This window comes from Rutidosis leptorrhynchoides, chromosome 1 (assembly GCF_046630445.1).
Source record: "Rutidosis leptorrhynchoides isolate AG116_Rl617_1_P2 chromosome 1, CSIRO_AGI_Rlap_v1, whole genome shotgun sequence".
NCBI lineage: Eukaryota > Viridiplantae > Streptophyta > Magnoliopsida > Asterales > Asteraceae > Rutidosis > Rutidosis leptorrhynchoides.
Genome location: NC_092333.1, coordinates 457,747,766 through 457,772,330, shown reverse-complemented (window position 1 = coordinate 457,772,330; position 24,565 = coordinate 457,747,766). Strand labels below are relative to the sequence as shown.

General features: G+C 33.8%; 1 protein-coding gene and 1 non-coding gene across 2 annotated transcripts; one reads left to right on the top strand and one right to left on the bottom strand.

Moving 5' to 3' along the window:
• Window positions 1-15,477: 15,477 nt before the first annotated feature.
• LOC139903952 (uncharacterized) lies at window positions 15,478-16,985 on the top strand. Its single transcript, XM_071885884.1, has 2 exons — window positions 15,478-16,318; window positions 16,414-16,985. Exons 1-2 carry the CDS (start codon window positions 15,478-15,480, stop codon window positions 16,983-16,985), a joined length of 1,413 nt encoding a protein of 470 aa, XP_071741985.1.
• Window positions 16,986-21,069: 4,084 nt separating this feature from the next.
• On the bottom strand, window positions 21,070-21,176 carry LOC139886817 (small nucleolar RNA R71). Its single transcript, XR_011772680.1, has one exon. It is a non-coding gene; the product is annotated as a small nucleolar RNA R71 (small nucleolar RNA).
• Between the last annotated feature and the right edge of the window lie 3,389 nt (window positions 21,177-24,565).

The window sequence follows — 24,565 nt, the reverse complement described above, 5'->3', positions numbered from 1 at the left end:
TTAATACTAAATACATAAATTAAATAAAAAGTAAAAGTTAAAATAAAACTAATAATAATAATAATAATAATTAGGGTTAAATAATAATAATAATTAATAATTACCCATAATTAATGCTGAATTAGGGTTTTGTCGCCTGTCAGATATTCTCCGCGAGTTGCGGTATTTAAAACTTCAAACCCCGCGAGTCGCGGGGTTCCAGAATTCAGCTGACAGGTTATATCTTCAACGCGTTTTTCTTTATTTATTTATTTATTTTATTTTCTGTTTTTAATTTTTTCTGTTTATATAAAAAAAAAATATGTGTATAAATAAAACTTATATTTAAAACTTAAATAAAAATAGAATCACTTTATAATTTTATAAATAAAAATCTTAAAACTTGATTTAAATAAAACTTATGTTTTTATAAAAACAAAGAAACTTTATAAAACTTAAATATTTATCAAACTCCTAAAAATATTTATATTTTTGTTTTTCTTTTTATATTTTCGAATATTTAAAAAGTTTTTTTTTTTTTATATATTAGCGTTGCGCTTCCGGCGTTTAAGAGTTCCCCGGCAGCGGCGCCAAAAATTACTTGATGTTATGCGAGGTGTATATAAAATAGTTTATATTTTACTAGGAAAAACTATTAAATACGATACAATTTTACACAAGATATTTATTTATTTATAGAATGGATATACTTAAACCTTGCTACAACACTTATAGGCAGTGTACCTAATCGTACAGTAGTGTAGTTTTTAGTAAGTCCGGTTCGTTCCACAGGGAAATCTTTAAACAAAGCTCAACGCTATATTAGTTTACTTTTATAAAAATACAAATATATATATAAGTAATATTATTATTATAAAGGGGGGTTTTTACCGTTTAATGACCGGTTTGTCGATTTTAAAACTTTAGTCGCAGTTAAAGCCTAATGTAAAATATTAAATAAATAAAAGACTTAATTTAAAGCGTAAAGTAAATAACGATAATGAAATTGAGAACAATAAAAATGCGATAATTAGAAGTGCAATTAAATATAAAATAAAGGAAATTAAATATGAAATAAAAGAATTATGCTTATTTAAACTTCCGTAATCATGATGTTTGACGTGTTGATTTTAGTTTTATGCCCATGGGTTAATTGTCCTTTGTCCTGGATTATTTAATATGTCCGTCTGGTTTTTGTCCATAACAGTCCATCAGTCATAAATATAAAGTGCGAGTGTCCTCGTCAAATTATTATTATACCCGAAGTTAAATATTCCAACTAATTGGGGATTCGAATTGTAACAAGGTTTTAATACTTTGTTTAATGAATACACCAGGTTATCGACTGCGTGTAAACCAAGGTTTTACTACTTTGTTAACAATTACACCAATTACCCTTGAATGTAATTTCACCCCTGTTTTAATTATTCTAGTGGCTATTAATCCATTCCCGTGTCCGGTTAAATGAACGATTATTCGTACATATAAATACCCCGCCCATCGTGTCCGATTGAGTGTATATGGTAAATTATAGGGACGCCCAATTGTAAATCTTTATATTAACATTAACAAACTATCATTTAGTTAAACAAATATAAAGCCCATTAATAGCCCATAGTCTAATTTCCACAAGTGTCGTTCTTTTGTCCAAACCTCAATTATGGTACAAAGCCCAATTACCCAATTTTAGTAATTAGCCCAACATCATGATTACTTCGTTTTAAATAAGCATAATAATAACTTAGCTACGAGACATTAATGTAAAAAGGTTGAACATAACTTACAATGATTAAAAATAGCGTAGCGTTACACGGACAGAATTTCGACTTACACCCTTACAACATTCGCTAACATACCCTTATTATTAGAATTAAAATTAAAATTAAAATATAAATTATATATATATATATATAAATTTTACGTATGATAAGAGAAGAAAAAGATATGAATTGTGATCAGAATTCGGTTGGCTTTATAGGGAATTTCGATTTTTGGGGCTCCGCGACTCGCGGTGAATTTTGCCTTCAAACTCCGCGAGTCGCGGAGGTTACTTTTACAGCTCAGAGGAGTTTGGCTCTTTGTTTACCGACGGTTTATAATATATATATAATATATATATAATTAATATAATTAATTATATATTATATTATATTTATATACATAGTTAACTTGTAATTTTTAGTCCGTTGCGTTGAGCGTTGAGAGTTGACTCTGGTCCCGGTTCCGGATTTTCGAACGTCCTTGCGTACAATTTTATATTTTGTACTTTGCGTTTTGAATCTTGTACTCTTGTAATTTCGAGACGTTTCTTATCAATAATTGGAACCTTTTTGATTGTCTTTTGTACTTTTGAGCTTTTTGGTCGTTTGCGTCTTCAATTCGTCGAATCTGTCTTTTGTCTTCACCTTTTATTATTTAAACGATTATCACTTGTAAATAGAACAATTGCAACTAAAAGCTTGTCTTTCTTGAGGAATAATGCTATGAAATATATGTTCGTTTTTAGCATTATCAGACCCCTTCAAGCATTCCAACAAACCTTAACGATTGGTATGTTGCTCTGCTTGAGCTGTTTAACTTCACGATCCATGATTTCGACTGTTTCTTCTATAAATTGTAGTTTCTCGTCGACTTGGATTTCTTCAAGAGGAATGGTAAGGTCTTCCATTGCAAGACACTTCTTAAGGTTTGAAACGTGAAATGTATTATGTACTCCGATGAGTTGTTGTGGTAACTCGAGTCGATAAGCTACCGGTCCAATGCGTTCGATGATCTTGAACGGGCCTACATACCTTGGGTTCAGTTTACCCCTTTTGCCGAAATGTATTACACCTTTACAAGGTGACACCTTTAACATAACCATGTCACCGATCTAAAACTCTAATGGTTTCCTTCAGACATCGGCGTAGCTCTTTTGGCGACTACGGGCTGTTTTCAATCTCTCCTTGATTTGTACTATCTTCTCAGTAGTTTCGTGTATGATTTCGGGACCAGTTAATCGTCGATCTCCTACTTCATTCCAACAGATAGGGGATCTACACTTCCTTCCATACAGTGCTTCGAATGGTGTAGCTTTAATGCTCGCATGATAACTATTATTATACGAGAATTCTGCTAATGGTAGATATTTATCCCATCCGTTTCCAAAATCAATCACACATGCCCTGAGCATGTCTTCAAGAGTCTGATTTGTTCTTTCACTCTGCCCGTCAGTTTGCGGATGATATGCGGTGCTCATATCCAAACGAGTTCCCAGGGCCTCCTGTAGTGATTGCCAGAACTTTAATGTAAATCTACTATCACGATCGGATATAATGGAAATAGGTATTCCATGCCTTGAAACAATTTCCTTTATGTATAATCGTAATAGTTTCTCCATTCTATCTGTTTCCTTTATAGGCAAGAAATGTGCAGATTTGGTGAGACGATCAACTATAACCCAAATGGTGTCATAACCCCATGCAGTCCTGGGTAACTTTGTGATGAAATCCATGGTAATACCGTCCCATTTCCATTCTGGGATTTATGGTTGTTGAAGTAACCCTGACAGCTTCTGGTGTTCTGCTTTGACTTTGGAACAAGTTAAACATTCCCCGACATATGTTGCAACGCATGTCTTTAAATTAGGCCACCAATAATGCGTCTTAAGATCTTGATACATCTTTCCAACTCTAGGGTGTATCGAGTATCTTGTCTTATGTGCCTCGTTCAATATCAACTTCCTTAATCCACCCAACTTTGGTACCCAAATACGTTTTGCAAAACATCGAATTTCGTCTTCCCGTATAACGAGTTGCTTCTCATACTTCTTCATTATTTCATTTCCTATGTTTTCCTTAGTAAGAGCTTCTCGTTGAGCCTCTTTGATTTGTGAGTTGAGATTCATGCGAATTTTTATGTTCATCGCTCGTACTCGAATTGGCTCTCATTCCTTTCTTCTTAGAGCGTCAGCCACTACATTCGCTTTTCCGGGATGATAGCGAATCTCACAATCATAGTTGTTTATCAGTTCGATCCACCTACGTTGCCTCATGTTCAGCTGTTTTTGATCGAAAATATGTTGAAGGCTTTTATGATCGATAAACACAGTGCATTTAACCCCATATAAGTAGTGTCTCCATATCTTCAATGCAAACACTACTGCTCCCAGTTCTAGATCATGCGTCATATAATTCCGCTCGTGAATCTTCAATTGTCGGGATGCGTACGCAATAACTTTATTTCATTGCATAAGGACGCAACCAAAACCTTGTCGCGAAGTGTCACAATATATCTCAAAATCATCGTTCCCTTCAGGTAACGATAAAATAGGCGCCGTAGTTAACTTCTTCTTCAGTAATTGAAATGCACTCTCCTGCTCAGAGGTCCATTCGTACTTCTTCCCTTTTTGTGTTAACGCTGTCAATGGTTTAGCTATTCGGGAAAAATCTTGAATAAACCTTCTATAATAACCGGCTAGGCCCAAAAATTGACGTATCTGCGTTGGTGTCTTAGGAGTCTCCCATTTTTCAATAGCCTCAATTTTAGCTGGATCAACCTGAATTCCTTTGCTACTAACAACGTGGCCAAGAAATTGCACTTCTTTCAACCAAAAAGCACATTTAGAAAATTTGGCATATAACTGTTCTTTTCTTAACAATTCTAATACCAACCTTAAATGCTGCTCATGCTCTTGCTCATTTTTGGAATAGATGAGAATATCGTCAATGAAAACGATAACAAACTTATCTAAATACGGACTACAAACTCGATTCATGAGGTCCATGAATACAGCTGGCGCATTCGTCAATCCAAACGGCATGAACAAAAATTCGTAATGACCGTAGCATGTCCGAAAAGCAGTTTTCGGAATATCTTCTTCTTTGACGCGTAGTTGATGATAGCCCGATCTTAGGTCGATTTTCGAATAAACACATGATCCTTGCAGTTGATCAAATAAGTCGTCAATTCTCGGTAGTGGATACCGATTCTTGATAGTTAACTTATTTAATTCACGGTAATCTATACACATTCAGAAGGATCCATCTTTCTTCTTGACAAATAAAATCGGAGCTCCCCACGGTGAAGTGCTCGGTCGAATGAAACCACGGTCCAGTAATTCTTGTAACTAGCTTTGTAACTCTTTCATCTCAGATGGTGCAAGTCTGTATGGAGCACGAGCCACTGGTGCAGCTCCTGGTACTAGATCTATTTGAAATTCTACAGATCTAAATGGAGGTAATCCCGGCAACTCTTCTGAAAAGACTTCAGGAAAATATTTTGCTACAGGCACATCGTTGATGCTCTTCTCTTTTTCCTTCATTTCGACTTTATTAACATGTGCTAAGATTGCATAGCACCCTTTCTTCAAGCACTTTTGGGCTTTCAAACAGCTAATGAGTTTTAGCTTTGAGTTACACTTCTCTCCATAAATCATTACTGGCGTTTTATCCTTTCGAGGAATGCGAATTGCCTTCTTGGCACACACAACTTCAGCTCCTATTTTGGACATCCAGTCCATGCCGACTATTACATCAAAACTTCCTAATTCTACGGGTATCAAATCAATTTTAAATTTCTCCGGCTAAATTTATTTTACAATCACGGTAAATTTTATCGGCTTTAATTAGTTTACCATTAGCTAACTCAATCATGTACTTAGCATCTAGAGGTAATGATGAACAATTCAATTTAGCGTAAAATTCTCTACACATATAACTTCTATCGGCACCAGTATCAAATATAATAGATGCTGATAAGTTATTAATGGTAAATGTACCCGTAACAAGCTCCGGGTCTTCACACGCCTCTCTAGCATTAATAATAAATGCTCTTCCACATGCAGGTCCGTTATTCTTCTCTGGATTCGGGCACTGGCTCTTATAAAGACCCTGTTTCCCACACCCATAACAAGTAACAGTGGCCAAGGCAGTTCTATTTGCATTGGTGGCAGGAGTCTTGGTGTCATTTGTAATTATAATGGGAACCTTACAATCTTCAGTAAGATGACCCCTTCGATTACAATTGTTGCATACCACATTACAATAACCAGAGTGATGTTTGTGGCATCTGTTACATAAAGGATTTTCTCCCTTGTAACCTGAGCTTGAACCACTACCCGTACCTTGCGTGGTTTCTTGTTTCTTGTTGGATTGTTGATGATTACCTTCCCACTTTCTTTTGTTTTCCGATGTCTTGACATTGGTGTTCTTATCCAAAATAATCTGGTCCATCAACTCGTTTTCCATAGTGATGGCTTCATGAATAGTCTTGGGTTTCGATGCTGTAACATTTGCCTTGACATTTTTAGGCAAACCATCTTTGTACAGTTCTATCCTCCGTTCTTCGGTTGGTACCAATTCGGGACATAGCAAAGCTAATTCCATGAATCGCTGATTGTAGTTGGTGAGTTCAGTACCAACAACTTTCAGGCTTCGTAATTCAGCTTCCAACTTCCTAACCTCGTTCCTAGGACAATACTCATTGATTAGCATTGTTTTGAATTCTTCCCATGGAGTATCATAAGCTACATCTCCTCCTACGGCCTTCACATAGTTTTTCCACCACGTGAGTGCACTATCTTGTAAGGTGCACGATGCATACTTGGTCATGTCCTTCTCAATACAACCACTGATTTTAAACATAGACTCAATCTTTTCGATCCACCAGGTTAAACCGACTGGTTTTTCTGTTCCATTGAATGATGAAGGCTTGCAACCTTGAAAAGTTTTGTAGGTGCATCCCACACGAGGATTTGGGTTAACTGTAGCACCTCTTGCAGCCTCGACCCATAATATTCTGTCGTTCACTCGCTGATTGATGAGTTCCTTGATTTCTTGTTCCGTCATTCGGTTCAATCGCGCCATAATCTTCAATAAGAATGAAAAAAATAATTATTCACATGGAATATTATAGATGTAGTGTGTATTTACAGTAAATCGTAGCTTATTAATAATATGAACTAGTTATTATTATAAAAGCCTTTTCTTCTTATTAGCGTTTTATAATTATATCTAGGGTAGTACCTACCCGTTAAAGTTCATACTTAATAGCTTAGTACGAAAATCAATTACTACCATCCAAATAATACTCAACCATGGAAAATTGTTGCATTTTACACTTCACTATTTTACATATACTTATCTTACATCAAACATTAAGCAAACTACACTAATAATATTATACAAAACGTTATATGATCCCATGGTTTAAAACAACAGCGCATCATTTAACCCAAAATGTTTGTGTTCAAAGAAATCGCTTAAAGGTTATCCTGGCTGTCTCCCTGCGTTTTGGCTGAGGGAGCGAAGAACTGGATGTCGGGATAGAACTAATAGGAATAGCGGGAATAGGGGTGGAAGTGTCTGGTGGAGTTGGTGCCACAACATCCTCACTAAACTCGGGATTTGGATTTTCCAATTCAGTAGCCTTTCGTTTCTTTCCTTGTTCGAACTTGTCTTTCGTAATTTCCTGTATTTCTTCCTCCTCATGATCACTTTCCGGTTCCTCTTCAATTGATTCATCCGGAAATTGTGAGTCTTCCCCAAAGGTGTCGTTTTCATCGTCGGATAGGTTAATGACTGGAACACTATCTGAGGATTCTGGTTCGGAGTCGCTGAATGTGATAACAAGTTCTAAGCCAGACATCTATCACACAACAACTAGCACGTTAGTACCACATATTATTTACATATTAATTTTTAACCAACAAGGATAAGCAATAGTTTTTGAAATCAAACATGGTCAAAGTCCAGACTCACTAATGCATCCTAACAAACTCGATAAGACACACTAATGCAAATTTTCTGGTTCTCTAAGACCAACGCTCTGATACCACCTGAAGCGTCCCGTTCATATCGAATATAAACGTCACGTACTCATTGGTGTCATTGCGAGGTATTGACCTCTATATGTGACATTTTTCAAAATCTGCATACGTTTTTATAATACAAACCATAACCTTTATTATAATCAAAGGTTCAAACAGCATAATAATGATTATCGTTTAACGATAATCTTAGTTTTACAAACTTTACATTTGATAATAACAATACGATTTCCAACATATTTCACATTACAAATCTTCCGATATGCAGTTTTATTTTTGACACAAATATGCATACTCCAAATCCTGCTTAAATTCGGCATAATGCAGCGGAAGCTTTTAATTATCACCTGAGAATAAACATGCTTTAAACATCAACATAAAGTTGGTGAGATATAGGTTTAATGCTAGCAGCGTTATAAATATAGACCACAAGATTTAATATACATAAACGTTTTAATAAAAATATTCTAAGTGATTGAGCACTTGATAACCATACTTAACATTTAATCAACGTCGCATATTCCCTTTATTATGAAATCTTACTACACCGTACCAAGTGTAGTCACCAAAATGAAGTACTGTGCAACTGTTGAATACTGGTCGTCCAGTCCAGTTGGGGTTGTCAGGCCCGATAGATCTATCAACAGGATTCCCGTTTACAATACCTCATGTAAATAGTAGTTACCAAGTTACAGGGAAGTATGCCAGTGGTACAACTCAACGTAGAATATATATTTTTAATCACTTGTGTCCATAACGTAAATCACAAAATGCATGTATTCTCATCCCGAAATATTTAGAGTTTAAAAGTGGGACTATATACTCACTTTTGCTTTGAAGATATTTAACACGGCTTGGTATCCGATAGATATCACGAACCTAACCATATATAATATATTAACATATTTTCTTTTCAAATAATCGTTACATATATACTTTTAATACTTTTAATATCTATTAGTCCGTAGTTAGCAGTCCGATGTTAGTGGTCCACAATTAGTTGCTCAATAAAATAAATAAAGACCCCATTGTATTCGTATTGATCAGAATTAATCTCGACCCATGGTACCATGTTGTCAAATGACGTGTTGCGTACATAAAGTACCGTGTTGTCAAATGACGTGTTGCGTACAATCATGAGGTCTTATAATTAATCTTCTCGTGTTGTTTACAGGTGGTCCTGAAATATATAAAATCAAATCATAAGTAAATATATATATAATATCATATTAATTAGTAAAGATATGATTAGTTTAGTTTTACTCCAATTAATTTCGTAGCTAAACTAGCTTCGGATACCCAATTTTGTTTTAGCCGTAGTTTCTTCAATATAACTCCGTTTTTGTTGGTTCAACTTGCCACTTCCTTGGATCGAGTCATTATTTATGAATATGAACTGTAAATACCTTAGTTTGCATTCAAAATCATAGGTTATAGGTCAAACTTTGGTGAATCTTATGAAAGTGATCATTTCCGTTGTAAAAACAACATCTAGATGATCATTTTTACAAAAATACTTACACTTTGAGTTACACCATGAGATTTTTATATATTAACATATTCATAAGAAATATCATTTTTCCAGAATATAAACTTCCAATTCAAAGTTTAAGATGGTTTTTAATTATCCAACCCAAAACAGCCCCCGGTTGCACTCCAACGATGTAGATTCAGTTTTAAGGTGTTCTTTGTAAAATCAAGTTGTATCTTGTTAAGTTAGCATATCATTATGATATATTACAGGTCTTGAAGGGTTTTAAAAGTCAAGTTAGAAGGATCTATTTAGTTTGTGAACAAGTTTGAAATCATTCAAACTATGTTCTTGCTATTAAAATTTTATAACACAAAATAAGATAGCTATATGAATATGAATTGAATAAGATTATGAACAAGGTTACTACCTCAAGTTACTTGAACAAAGTTACTGCAAGAGATAAGAAATAATCTTGGAATCAAAGAATGGTGGAGTTAGATCAAAAGGTTGGAAGTAAACTTGTATACTTGGAAGGATTATTGAAGTGTTCTTGAAAGGAATTTCTTATGATGATTAAGGCTTGTTTTTGAAGCTAGATCTTCATGGTTACTTGCTGAATTGATGTGGGTTTCTTATGGCTTTCAAGTAGGTGAGTTAGAGGGTAATTGGAAGTGAGATGATGAACTAGAAATGATATGGGTGATGGTCCTTAAAAACGTGAATGGAGGGGGGGGGGGGGGAAGGACAAGTTCTTAGTTTGTTATTTTGTAATAATATCCATACTAGCTTACAAATCTTAGTTACCTCATATCTAGGGCAGTAATATGGCTGATTTGGATGTTGATTTGATGTGTATATACCAATAGTAAATACATATAGAAGCTGGGTATGATACGGGTACATATACCCTAGATATACATATAGAAATCTTGAGAAATCGGAACGAGAATTCAAATATAGCTATCTTTTGTGAATATACTTATATTGTTTTATGTATTTAAGTCCTTTAAAAGTGATTAAATATATATTTATACGATACTTGTATAAGCATTATAGGTTACAAGTATATATGTCAAAGAACGTTACGTATAGTTATCGTTTTGAAAACTTAAGTTAGTAGTCTCAAACTATACTTATAACTCATTGTTATTAGTACACAATGAGATGTTAAACCATCCTTAGATCATGTTAAATATATATAAATACGTATATATACACAAACGTAAAATTATCGTATGTTATATAGTACGTGATATCATCGGTCAAATTGGACGGTCAAACGTTGTGTAAAACTCTTTTCAAAAACACAAAACTCAACAATTTGGATTGCTTATTATGTTGGTAAGGTTTAAATTATGTAAATATTAATCTTATAAGTATAGAACGATCGGAAAAATCAGCGTCATTACAAGGTTACTCGTCCCATTCACCCTAAGTCGTAGGTTTTCGTCTCCAGAGAACCCTAACACCATATACCACCGAAATATATTGTCTAGGAGTCGATCTAATCTAGGTTTTGCTCTAGGTTTGACCAATTCGATCCCAAAACGACCCATATCTCGGTTTAACCCTATTCTAGTGTTTTTCGCCTCTAGTTTAGAGTCCAAGCGACCTAAGATCCTAAGAATAAACGTCTACACCACCTTCCCTTCAACATCACATACGGAAACAACTAAAACATAAGTAAACCAGGCCGCCAATTCAGGCATATCAGAAACAACAAGCATCACGACCAAAACCTACACATCTTTACACAACAACAAACCAACAACCAAAAAAAGTTTCTTTAGAACCAGAACAATACAACCCACACCTTGCAACTTCAATACCACAAACCCCAACCAAACAAATATCCGAAAAGAACCCACCCCCGAAATGAATGTTATACCTAGAAAGCTACAACAACCAAGCCAAGAAAAAAGGATTGTAGCTTGTAACAAACACTATTAACCAACGCCACATATTTTGTTAATATAAATAGTTAAAGCCTACATCACATTAACCATTTTGTTACTATCAGTGGCTACAAGTAAAGTTATTTTGCTAATGTAAACAACTATTGTGATACGTAAACAAAAAGACCAACTGTGTCGAACATTTTAAGCTAATCAGTCACCATGAATCAACTACACAATCAAACTAAAACACACGCATCAACACGCGAGCCGTTCCAATTCTTGTTAACACTATTTATTAATTCATTTTATTTTGAGCAAATCTTTTCCTTTTAAATATTGCTATGTTACGTATATACATATAAACTTTGATGTAAACAATCTAAGAAACATATGTACCGCTCTTTTTTTTTAAAGGCAAGGTTAGTTGTTAGTTGTTAGACTCGAACTTGGGTCACTCTCGAATCCATGAAACATGGATACCAATGAAGCAAGACCTCATTGGCCATATGTACCGCTCTTATATTATTTATGAAATTTGAATGTAACAAATCGTCCGCAGCAACGCGCAAGTATTTATGCTCGTTAAGTATAACTGACAAAGAAAAAGATGCAATTTTAGAAATCACAAACAATATAATAACATAATTCTTTGAAATTTATTAACAAAGTATTTTGTGATTTCTATTTCTATTTTTATAATCAGAAAAATAAAACTGATATTGAAAGGAAAATGTTTTCTAAAAGAAAACAACCTCAACCGAAAAAAGAGAAGAATCGTGTTTTATTGATGATAATATTTACGATACGTGAAGAGAAGAAACTTACATTTTCCTTTTAAATATTGCTATAGTACGTATATACATATAAACTTTGATGTAAAAAAAATCTAAGAAACATATGTACCGCTCTTATACTTCGTATTATTTATAAAATCTGAACGTAACAAATCGTCCGCAATGCGCGGTTATTTTTGCTCGTTAATTATAAATGACAAAGAAAAAGATGCAATTTTGGAATTCATAAACAATAATAACATAATTCTTTGAAATTTATTAGCAAAGTATTTTGTGATTTCCATTTCTACTTTTTTAATCAGAAAAACGGAAACTGATATTGAAACGAAAATGTTTACTAAAAGAAAACAACCTCAACCGAAAAAAGAGACGAACCATGTTTTATTGATTATATAATATTTACGATACGTGAAGAGAAGAAACTTACATGTGCATTAGATATTTTTCGTGATATTTCTGAGACAAAATTACAAAATTGATCCATGATGTTTGCTCCAAATTTCGATCTATGTTCTAAAGTATGATTGTTACAAGGATAAACCCGATGTTTCATTTGGTTGCAAAATTGGTACCTGAGTCTGACGGCCGTTATATCCGCTCTGTTAATCTTTATCACGTGACTAGCATACGAGGGTCCTTTCGTCAATCGATTTGTATATTTTTACATATCACCTCTTCCACTTACAAGATTCATTTTCAACCTCATCTTCATTTTTCAACTTCAACCTTTCTTCACTCTCAAATTCTTCAACCCAAAATCAAAAGCTTATCAAATTAAAATCTATCATATCATAAACAAAATTTTCATAACAAAGGTTATATTATTAAAAAAAAAGGGTTGGTTGCTTGTAATTAAACAAAAGATTGAAACCACTCTCCATAAACTTATATTACGAATTACTCGTATTAAAATAAAAAAAACTTGTAGCTTATACACTCAAGCATCTTCACACCACTCTTCAACACCAAGAACACATCCAGTCTTGTCTTAACAAATCTGAAAGTCAACAAACACTCAAAGCAATTAACATTACGAATATGCAAACAAACTTGTTGAGATCTAATATCCAAAAAAATCTATGAGTACACTTTTTATTCCAGAACTGAGATCCAAAATTGCAACCAGACTTGTTATTGTTTGATTTAATGGCTCAACCACCCACCGTGAACAGAGGCGGCTGACACCCTAATTTCATGTTGCCGGAGTGAGCGACGACGGCATAAAAGATCGGTGGGTCGGAGAATGACGATGGAGAATGACAAATGGAAATCTGGCTCACCAATCATTTCTTCATCTTTTATGTGCAACGGTTCATCCGAATTTGAATTTGGTTGGGTTTGTTTATTTGGTTCTGAGATTTTTATGTTTGAAGGAAAGAGATGGAAATCTAGGTTTGAAAGTTTATGAATTACACCCTCACCCACCATTTCATTTAAATATTCAAGAGTTTATGATTCGTGCCCTAAACGAGCACAACCTGATATCATAATAGTCTATGAAACATCTCTAAAAATCAATTATTTGGAGCACGTGATTTGCATATGTATAATCTTCACATTTACAAACAACCATATAAGTGTGCTTGCAATGTACTCTATATAATATAGTAGATGAACTTTTAACCCTAATTGTCTCACAGAGATAAACGGCGCTGCCCTTTTCTTCTTCACTTTTCTGGTGATCTTCGGCGGGATCAAACACCACCTCACCGATGGTTCGCAACGTACGTAACGTTCCACTAGGCGGCGGCTGGTTCACTAAAGAGAAACGAAACAGAAAACCTACATATAGGAGATTGAATGTTGGCGTTAAATCGAGAGCGGATAATGATATCAGATCTTTCTATGTCACGAATTTTCCAGATTCAGCCGATACCGATTCTCTTCATAAAATCTTCGACGCATATGGGTACTTGACGGACGTGTATATCGGAAAGAAGAGAGCCTTAACAGGCAAACGGTTCGCTTTCGTCAGGTATATGGGAGTAAAGAACGTGTTAGAGATGGAGAACCGAATGTCGGATATTTGGATGGGGAATTTTCATTTATACGTCGAAGCCTCCAAGGTTGATCTTCCGAAAAAACCTAATTCAAGTGATGAGCAGGTACCTCCGATTTCAAAACCTAAACTTGATAAAGCTACTCTTGGAACCACTTCTGTTGATTCGGTTCAGCAGAAAGCTAGTACGGGTACTGGAGGTTCTTATGCTTCTACCTTGCGTGGGGATAAGACTAGCATGAAGTTAACCCTAGAAGCATATGACTTAATTAAGGTGGACGAGAATGAACATATCGTTTTGCCAATGAGGCATTGCTTCATTGGTATCCATGTTTCATGGATTCGAGAGTGACCCAGGTTCGAGTCTAACAACTAACAACTAACCTTGCCTTTCAAAAAAAAAAAAAAAAAAAACATATCGTTTTGGCAAAGGTAAAAGATATAGGAACGTTATTCACCGTATACCAACAATGTATTGTTGAAGGTTTTTCCGAATTCAAGATACAATACATTGGAGGTTTATGGGTGTGGTTTTATTTTGAATCAAAGGATTCCTGTTTACGTTTTAAATTGAATTCCAATATGTTGTCATTGTTCGCTTGTTTGAAAGAACCTTGTAATTCATTCGTGGTTGATGAACGTATTATTTGGTTAGAAATTTTCGGGTTACCTACGTGCGCGTGGGGCACAAATGCTTGCAAGAAAGTTGCTGGCCAATTTGGTCGTTTCTTGTTTTTCGAATCGAATAGTAAAGTACCTTTGTCGATTAGTCGGGTTTGTGTTGCGATATACAATAAGAAACCAATATCCTCGGTGGTAAATGTCGAAATAAATGATGTTGTTTCCGAGGTTTTTGTACACGAGGTTGGCACTTGGTTGTTTGATATTGATTCGACGATAAAGGTAGAGAAAAAGGACGATGAACATGTAGATAAAGAAGATGCTTGTAGTAATGTGTCCGGGTATCAATCTACTGAAGAATCAGATTCAGTGCCGGATCATTTAAAGGAATTTGAAGGAATTCAGTTACATGATTACACTACAGGAACGATTGATGAACAAAAGAATAATGTGGGTAATGTTTCTGTTTCATATGAGCAGGAGTCTCATATATTAGTTTCCAAGAAGCCCAATAACGAGCATGTTACAAGTGAGGGTGATCAGTTAGATACAGATTCCATTTCCACTAAGCCCATTAAGGGCCCAGATACGTGTGAGGGTGATCAGAATGAGCATGATTCTGTTTCTACTAAGCCTATCATGGTGTGTGAGGATAATGTTAGTAATGAGAGCAATAGTATTTCTCAACCACCTGGTTTCTCGCATGCAACGAATTTCGAAAAACATAATGAAGGTATTAAATCCTCAATTAGTTGTCATACTCCTTTCACTATTATTAATCATGATGCTTTATCATCTAAAAGTTGTGAAAGTGAAGATATATTTGGTATTGGAGAATTGTTGGGGTATCATCTCAAAAGTAAGAACAAATTGTTGAACCGTGATAACGATTACCTTGGTTTCCAATGAAGATTTTATCGATAAATAGTTGCGGATCGTTGATGTTTGATAAGAGACAATGGATCAAGGATTTATGTGTTAAGTTGAATATTGATTTCTTAGGTATTCAAGAATCTAAGTTATCTCGTTTTAATATGTCTCGTTTGAAATCGTTTTGGGGGAATCATAATTTTGATTACGCCACTGTTTTATCCTGGGGTTTTTCGGGTGGAATTATTTCATTATGGGACCCGAAAGTGTTTGGCAAAAGCAATATTTGGTGCGACGATAATTTTCTTATTGTTAAGGGGACATGGTATCGTGTTAATTTGGTTGTTTATATGGTCAATGTGTATGCTCTTCAATCCTTACCGGATAAAGTGAACCTTTGGTCCAAATTATCCACGTTTATTTCTTCACATCCGGGTGATTTTATTTTCATGGGAGATTGGAATTCTGTCAGAACCGAAGACGAACGTTGTGGTTCTAATTTTTGTTCTCACGATGCACACATTTTCAATGATTTTATTGAACAAAACAATTTATTTGATATTCCTTTAGGTGGTCTTCAATTCACGTGGAGGAACAAAAGAGGTAACAAATTTAGTAAGATTGATCGTTTCTTCGTAACGAATAATATTCTTAATGTTTTTGATGACCTTAAAGGTTTAGTGTTGCCTCGAGGTTATTCAGATCATTCGCCTCTTTATTTATTTCAAGATAAAGTTGACTTTGGCCCCACATACTTTAAGATTTTCGATTCTTGGTTTGACCGAAAAAAATTTGAGTCAACGGTTCACAAGGCTTGGGAGGTCATAAGTGTTAATAAAGAGCTTGATATTGTTGCTAAATTTCGGTTACCTAAAGGTCATTTAAAAACTGGATTCACGGGGCTTGTTCCGTCGAAGCCGATAGACTGAGAGAGATCACGAATAAGATTGTGGTTTTAGACATTTTAATAGACTCGGGTAACGCTTCTGATTCAGAAATTGATTGTCGTAATTCTCTTGCTGCTGAGAAGGGCGATTTGTCTAAGTTGGTTGACTTGGATACGCGCCAAAAAGCTAATGTTAAGTGGGATGTTGAAGGTGACGAAAACACGAAGTTTTTTCACGGTTCTCTTAAACGAAAGAGGTGTATACAAAGTATTCAAGGTCTTCTGGTTGATGGGGTTTGGATTGACAATCCGAATGACATTAAAGCTTGTTTTTTTTATCATTATAAGCTAAAATTTGGTGAGCATGTTTCCGATTTTAATTTCGGCGAGATCAGGCCGACTGTTTGCCTCGATGAAAGTGACAAATTATTCCTAGAAGCGAATGTAGAGGACGCTGAAATAAAGAATGCGGTCTGGTGTTGCGGTAGTTCAAAAGCGCCTGGCCCAGATGATATTTCTTTTCGTTTTATCAAACACTTTTGGGATTTGTTTAAAGATGATTTTTACAGGGATATCAGAGGCTTTTTTACGACGGGTGTGATGCCTAAAGGAGCTAACGCTGCCTTTTTTTCATTAATCCCTAAAGTTAGTAACTGATAATGCTAAAAACGAACATATATTTAATAGCATTATCCCTCAAGAAAGACAAGCTTGTAGTTGCAATTGTTCTACGTACAAGTAATATTCGTTTAAATAATAAAAGGTGAAGACAAAAGACAGATTCGACGAATTGAAGACGCAAACGACCAAAAAGCTCAAAAGTACAAAATACAATCAAAGTGGTTCCAATTATTGATAAGAAACGTCTCAAAATTACAAGAGTACAAGATGCGAAACGCAAAATACAAGATATTAAATTGTACGCAAGGACGTTCGAAAATCCGGAACCGGGACCAGAGACAACTCTCAACGCTCGACGCAACGGACTAAAAATTACAAGTCAACTATGTACATAAATATAATATAATATTTAAATAATTTTTAAAATTATTTATATATTATATATATTTATATAAATCGTCGGCAGAATGCAAACAAAGACATGTGACCTAGAAAAGCTGGCCATGCGATCGCATGGCCTGGAAGAACAAATTCCATGCGATCGCATGGCAGTAGGTGGCAGGCCACACCCCTATAAATTCGCAGTTTTGGTTGATCATACATCTTCATCCATCTCTCTATCTATCACGTGTATATATATATATATATATATATATATATATATATATATATATATATATATATATATATATATATATATATATATATATATATATATATATATATATATATATATATATTTATATTATAATTATAATTTTAATTTTAATTTTAAATTCTAATAATAAGGGTATGTTAGCGAATGTTGTAAAGGTGTAAGTCGAAATTCTGTCCGTGTAACGCTACACTATTTTTAATCACTGTAAGTTATGGTTAATGTTATTTTTAATTTAATGTCTCGTAGCTAAGTTATTATTATGATTATTTAATGCCGAAGTAATCGTGATGTTGGGCTAAATATTAAAATTGGGTAATTGGGCTTTGTACCATAATTGGGGTTTGGATAAAAGAACGACACTTGTAGAAATTAGACTATGGGCTATTAATGGGTTTTATATTAACTAAATGATACCTCGTTGATTTAATATATAGACTTATAATTTGACGTATTTATATATAGCCACATACGCTTGACTGGGTACGGTGGGCGGGATATCTATAAATGCCAATAATTGTTCTTTTTACCGGACAAGAACTGGATTAATAGTTAATAGACTTGTTGAAACACGGGTGGATTACATTCAAGGGTAATTGGTGTAATTGTTAACAAAGTAGTAAAACTTTGGTTTACACGTAGTCGATAACCTGGTGTATTCATTAAACAAAGTATTAAGACCTTGTTACAATTCGAATCCCCAATTAGTTGGAATATTTAACTTCGGGAATAAGAATAATTTGACGAAGACTTTCGTACTTTATGATTATGACTGATGGACTATTATGGACAAATTCGTATGGACATATCGAATAATCCAGGACAAAGGACAATTAACTCATGGGAATAAACTAAAAATCAACACGTCAAACATCATGATTATGGAAGTTTAAATAAGCATAATTCTTTTATTTCATATTTAATTGCACTTTTATTTATTGTCATTTTATTTAATTGCATTTTTAATTATCGTACTCTTTAATTATCGCAATTTTATTTTATCGCACTTTTATTTATCGCAATTTCATTATCGTTATTTACTTTACGCTTGTTATATTTATATTTTACATTAGGTTTTGACTGCGACTAAAGTTTTAAAATCGACAAACCGGTCATTAAACGGTAAAAACCCCCTTTATAATAATAATAATACTACTTATATATATTTTTGTATTTTTACAATTATAAGTTAAAACTAATATAGCGTTAAGCTTGTTTAAAAGATTCCTGTGGAACGAACCGGACTTACTAAAAACTACACTACTGTACGATTAGGTGCACTGCCTATAAGTGTTGTAGCAAGGTTTAGGTATATCCATTCTATAAATAAATAAATATCTTGTGTAAAATTGTATCGTATTTAATAGTATTTCGTCGTAAAAATAATACTATTTCCTAGCACAACTCGCACACATCAAGTATTTTTGGCGCCCCTGCCGGAGAACTTCTTGCTTAAACACCGGAAGCGCAACGCTATATATAAAAAAAAGATTTTTATTAATTTTTAATTTACTTTTATAAAAATACGCTTTTTAAAAATACGTTTTAAATATACGAAAATATAAAAAGAAAAGAAAAACAAAATATTTATATATTTTTAATAGTTTGTTATATATATATAAAATTATAAAGCTTCTTTATTTTTATTTTAGTTTTTAAAATACAAGTTTTTATTTATTTATATAATTATTTATTAAAACAGAAAACAGAAAAAAAATATATATATATATAACTCTCGGCCTGGTACTGTAGCAGCCCAACACCTGGCCCGAAAACCTAGCCCATGCGATCGCATGAGCCCGAAGGCAAAATTTCATGCGATCGCATGAGGGTACCTGACACGCCAGGTTTGACCATCTAACAGCAATCATCACGGAGTATTATTATTAATTATAATTAATTAAAACCCTAATTAGGTTTTTATTTATTTATTATTTAAGTTTTAGTTTTATTATTTAATTTGTATTATTTAGTTTATTTAGTTTTATAAATTATATAAAAATTAATAGTTTTATAAAATAAATAATATAAAAATAATATTTTTATAAAAATTATACTTTTTACAACTTTAAGTTTATTTTTATATTTTGTATTTTTTTGTTTGTTTTAGCGTAATATTTGTATTTTTCGCTCGTATTTAGTTTTAAGTTATAGTTTTTGCCATAGTTATTTTTATTTCTAGATTTTTAGGCTTTGCCGTAAAATCCCTTAAGTGCTTTTTTTTAGACTAAGATTTAGGTGCTTTAGAATTTTGCGACGCCGTTTTTATATTTTAGTACCTTTCTAAGTTATTGCCATTTGAGATATAGTATTTCTTTTAAGCTTTAATATTTTTAGACGCAACTTTTAATTCTTAGTTTTTAGTTCCTTTTTAAGTATCGACACGCTACTTTCTTATTTTTATTTTTCGACGCCTATTATTTTTCGACCTTTTATTTTTCGACATTTTTCGACGCGCTCTTTTTCTTTCTTATTTTTCGCCGCTCTAGTTTTTAGGACTTAGAATTTTCTATTTCTTCTCTAAAATTTCTTTAAATTTCAACGAAAAATTATTTTAAGCGGTTAAATTGATAGACATCCAAATTTTCTGTTTCGTAGTAATAGTTGGATTTGTTAGTGGCTGAGTTGTGAGCTTCCGATTTAAAGAGTTCTGGCTCCCTGCTGCATCTATTGGCTATTCGAAACGTGGGCAAAAGCAGAAAAGTCTATTAATATGATAACTTATATAATTTTTATTTTTATAACTAATAGGATATTCAGTGAATGCACTGAGCAAAACGTTCACCACCTTTTGTACGTTCAGCACCTGTAACTCGATCAAGACATCTAGCAAATATTGTCGCCGTTGATTTTTCTTTAGAATCGTCATCCAGTCGACTAAGTACTCCAATTCAAATTTCCGATAATCCATTTTTTGAACCCGACCTCACAATTGAGAATCCGGAAGATATTCAGGGACAATTCAGAGATCCTGAACCATTAATCTTTCCTCCGGAACCACCAATCATTCAAACAGAGATTGTAGAGGAACCAATCATTAAATCAGAATCCTCTAGTGATTCAGATTCCACAAATTCAATTATGGAAAATCTGGAATCTCTAAGTATGGAAGACCGAATGAGAGCTAAACGCACTGGCCAAGGTCACGCAATTACTCAACCAGACATTAATGCGCCAGATTATGAAATCAAAGGACAAATCCTACACATGGTAACAAATCAATGCCAATTTAGTGGTGCGCCGAAGGAAGATCCAAACGAACATCTTCGTACATTTAATAGGATCTGTACTTTATTTAAAATAAGAGAAGTGGAGGATGAACAGATATATCTCATGTTATTTCCCTGGACTTTAAAGGGAGAAGCCAAAGATTGGTTGGAATCGTTACCTGAAGGGGCGATTGATACATGGGATGTTTTAGTTGAAAAATTTCTTAAACAATTCTTTCCAGCATCTAAAGCCGTGAGACTTCAAGGAGAAATTTTTACGTTCACACAGAAGCCAAATGAAACTTTATATGAAGCGTGGACAAGATTTGGAAAGTTATTAAGAGGATGTCCGCAACATGGTTTAGACACTTGTCAAATAGTACAAATATTCTACCAAGGATGCGACATCACTACAAGGAAACACATCGATATATGTCATAACCCGACCTTAACCATAAGGACGAATACAATAACATATGATTTCATCGCGAGGTATTGACCTCTATATGCGATATTCTTCAAAAACTGCATTCGTTTTTACAATACAAACCATAGCTTTTATTACAAATACAAGGTTTAAACAACTTAATAATGATTATCGTTTAGCGATAATCTTAGACTTACAAACTTTACATGTGATAATAACAATACGACCTTCAACATATTTTACATTACAAATCCTCCGATATGCAGTTTTATTTTTGACACAAATATGCATACTCAAGATCTTGCTTAAATTAAACATGTTGCAGCGGAAGCTTTTAGTTATCACCTGAGAATAAACATGCTTAAAACGTCAACATAAAGTTGGTGAGATATAGGTTTAATGCCGGCAGCGTTATAAATATAGACCACAAGATTTCATATATAAACGTTTTAATAAAAATATTCTAAGTTGTTGAGCACTTGATAACCATACTTAACATTTAATCAACGTCGCATATTCCCTTTATTATGAAATCTTACTACACCGTACCAAGTGTAGTCACCGAAATGAAGTACTGTGCAACCGTTGAATACTGGTCGTCCGGTCCGGTTGGGGTTGTCAGGCCCGATAGATCTATCAACAGGATTCGCGTTTACAATACCTCATGTAAATAATAGTTACCAAGCTACAGGGAAGTATGCCAGTGGTACAACTCAACGTAGAATATATATTTTTAATCACTTGTGTCCATAACGTAAATCATAAAATGCATGTATTCTCATCCCGAAATATTTAGAGTTTAAAAGTGGGACTATATACTCACTTTTGCCTTGAAGGTAATAAACACGACTTGGTCTCCGATTGATATCACAAACCTAACCATATATATAATATATCAACATATTTTCTTTTCAAATAATCGTTATATATATATATATATATATATATATATATATATATATATATATATATATATATACTTTTAATACTTTTAATATTTTCTTAGTCCGTAGTTAGCAGTCCGATGTTAGTGGTCCACAATTAGTTGCTTAAATAAAATAAATAAAGACCCCATCGTATTCGTATTGATCAGAATTAATCTCGACCCATGGTACCATGTTGTCAAGTGACGAGTTGCGTACATAAAGTACCGTGTTGTCAAATGACGTGTTGCGTACAATCATGAGGTCTTATGATTAATCTTCTCGTGTTGTTTACGGGTGGTCCTGAAATATATAAAATCAAATCATAAGTAAATATATATTAAATATTATGTTAATTAGCCAAGATATGATTAATCCAATTTTGTCATAATATGATATATTACAGGTCTTGAAGTGTTTTTTAAAAAAATCAAATTAGAAGGATCTATTTAGTTTGCGAACAAGTTTGAAATCACTCAAACTATGTTCTTGTTGTTAAAATTTTACAACACAAAATAAGATAGCTATATAAATATGAATCGAATAAGGTTATGAATAAGGTTACTACCTCAAGTTACTTGGACAAAGCTACTGGAAAAGGTAAGAAAAATCTTGGAATCAAAAGAGTGATGGAGTGGGATTGAAAGATTGGAAGTAATCTCCTTGAAATCGGATGACTATATTGATACGTTCTTGAGTAGGTAAATGAAGAGAGATTAGGGAGTGAATTAACTTGAAAGAAAATTGGAAATGAAATTGTATGTGTGTGTGTGCAAAATAGCATGATTATGAGATGGATATATAGGAGATTTAGTTTGTTTTCTTGCACAAAAGTCACACATGAGGTTAAATGGCTGGTTCCCACATGTAACATCATGTCTAGTGGCTGATCATTGAAGTTTATTGTTGGTATATACCAATAGTAAATACGTATAGAAGCTGGGTATGATACGGTTACATATACCCTAGATATACTTGTAGAAATTTTGAGGAATCGGAACAAGAATTCAAATATGGACGGGTTTATAACTGTAAAAGAGGCTCAAAAACTGGGCTTTTATTTTTGGGTCAAACCGGGCCAAAATAAAATTTTAAGACATTTTTAATAAAGCAATGTTAGCCCAAAAAAAAAATTTCAAGCTGACCTGGCAGCTCAACCCCAGCCAGGGGCTCTGCCCCTTGGACCCCGCTTATCGGGGGCGCTGCCCCCGAACCCCCGTCATAATCAAGATAAGTTCAAACAAGTGTGCACTCCACACTTCCCCCAACTTGTTCGATATTTATCAAGATTATTTTGGTTACAAATTAATCCCATTACACTTAAATCATATTGGTGACATAGATCACCAACACATTATAGATTGTAAGTATATATGTCAAAGAAAGTTACATATAGTTATCGTTTTGAAAACTTAAGTTTGTGGTCTCAAAGTATACTTATAACTCATTGTTGTTAGTTCACAATGAAATGTTACACCATCCTTAAATCATGTTAAATATGTATAAATATGTACATATACATAATCGTATAATTATCGTGTGTTATATAGTTCGTGATATCATCGGTCAAATTGGACGGTCAAACGTTGTGTGAAACTCTTTTCAAAAACATAAGTCTCAACAGTTTGGATTGCTTATCATGTTGGTAAGGTTTATTTTATGTAAATATTAATCTCATAAGTATAAAACGATCGGAAAATCCGGGTCGTTACAATATAGCAGCTGGTGGTTCCATTATGAAGAAAACCGCAACTGATGCTTACAAAATTATTGATAACACCGCTTCTCACTCACATGAGTGGCACCAAAAAAAAGATATTGTTAGATCATCTAAAGCAGCTAGAGCCGATTCTAGCCATGACTTAGATTCCATTTCTGCAAAAATAGATGCTGTCGAGAGACGAATGGAAAAGATGACTAAAGATATCCACTCAATACGAATTAGTTGTGAGCAGTGTGGAGGATCACATTTAACAAAAGATTGTCTTAGTATTGAACTAACAATGGAACAAAGAGAGAATGTTTCATACATAAACCAAAGGCCTGGAAATAATTATCAGAATAATTATCAACCGCCAAGACCCATCTACAATCAAAACCAGAACTATAATCGAAATGTTCCATACAACAACCAACAAGGTCCTAGCAATCAACAAGTATCCAACAATACTTACAACCAGCAAAGACCTATTTTTCAAAATAAACCAACACAACCCGATGATAAAAAGCCAAATTTAGAAGATATGATGTCAAAGCTAGTTGAATGTCAAACTCAGTTTTTCACATCTCAGAAACAAACGAATGAACAAAATGCTCAAGCATTTAGAAATCAACAAGCTTCTATCCAAAATCTGAAATAAGAAGTAATTAACCTAGCAAGGTTGATAGGTGAAAGAAAACCG

What these genes read in the sequence shown, in the direction of transcription:
- LOC139903952 (XM_071885884.1), top strand. Translation starts at nt 15,478, where the DNA reads ATGAAGATTTTATCGATAAATAGTTGCGGATCGTTGATGTTTGATAAG. An exon ending in TAAATTTCGGTTACCTAAAG is followed by an intron (nt 16,319 to 16,413) that starts GTCATTTAAAAA and finishes ACATTTTAATAG; the next exon opens with ACTCGGGTAACGCTTCTGAT.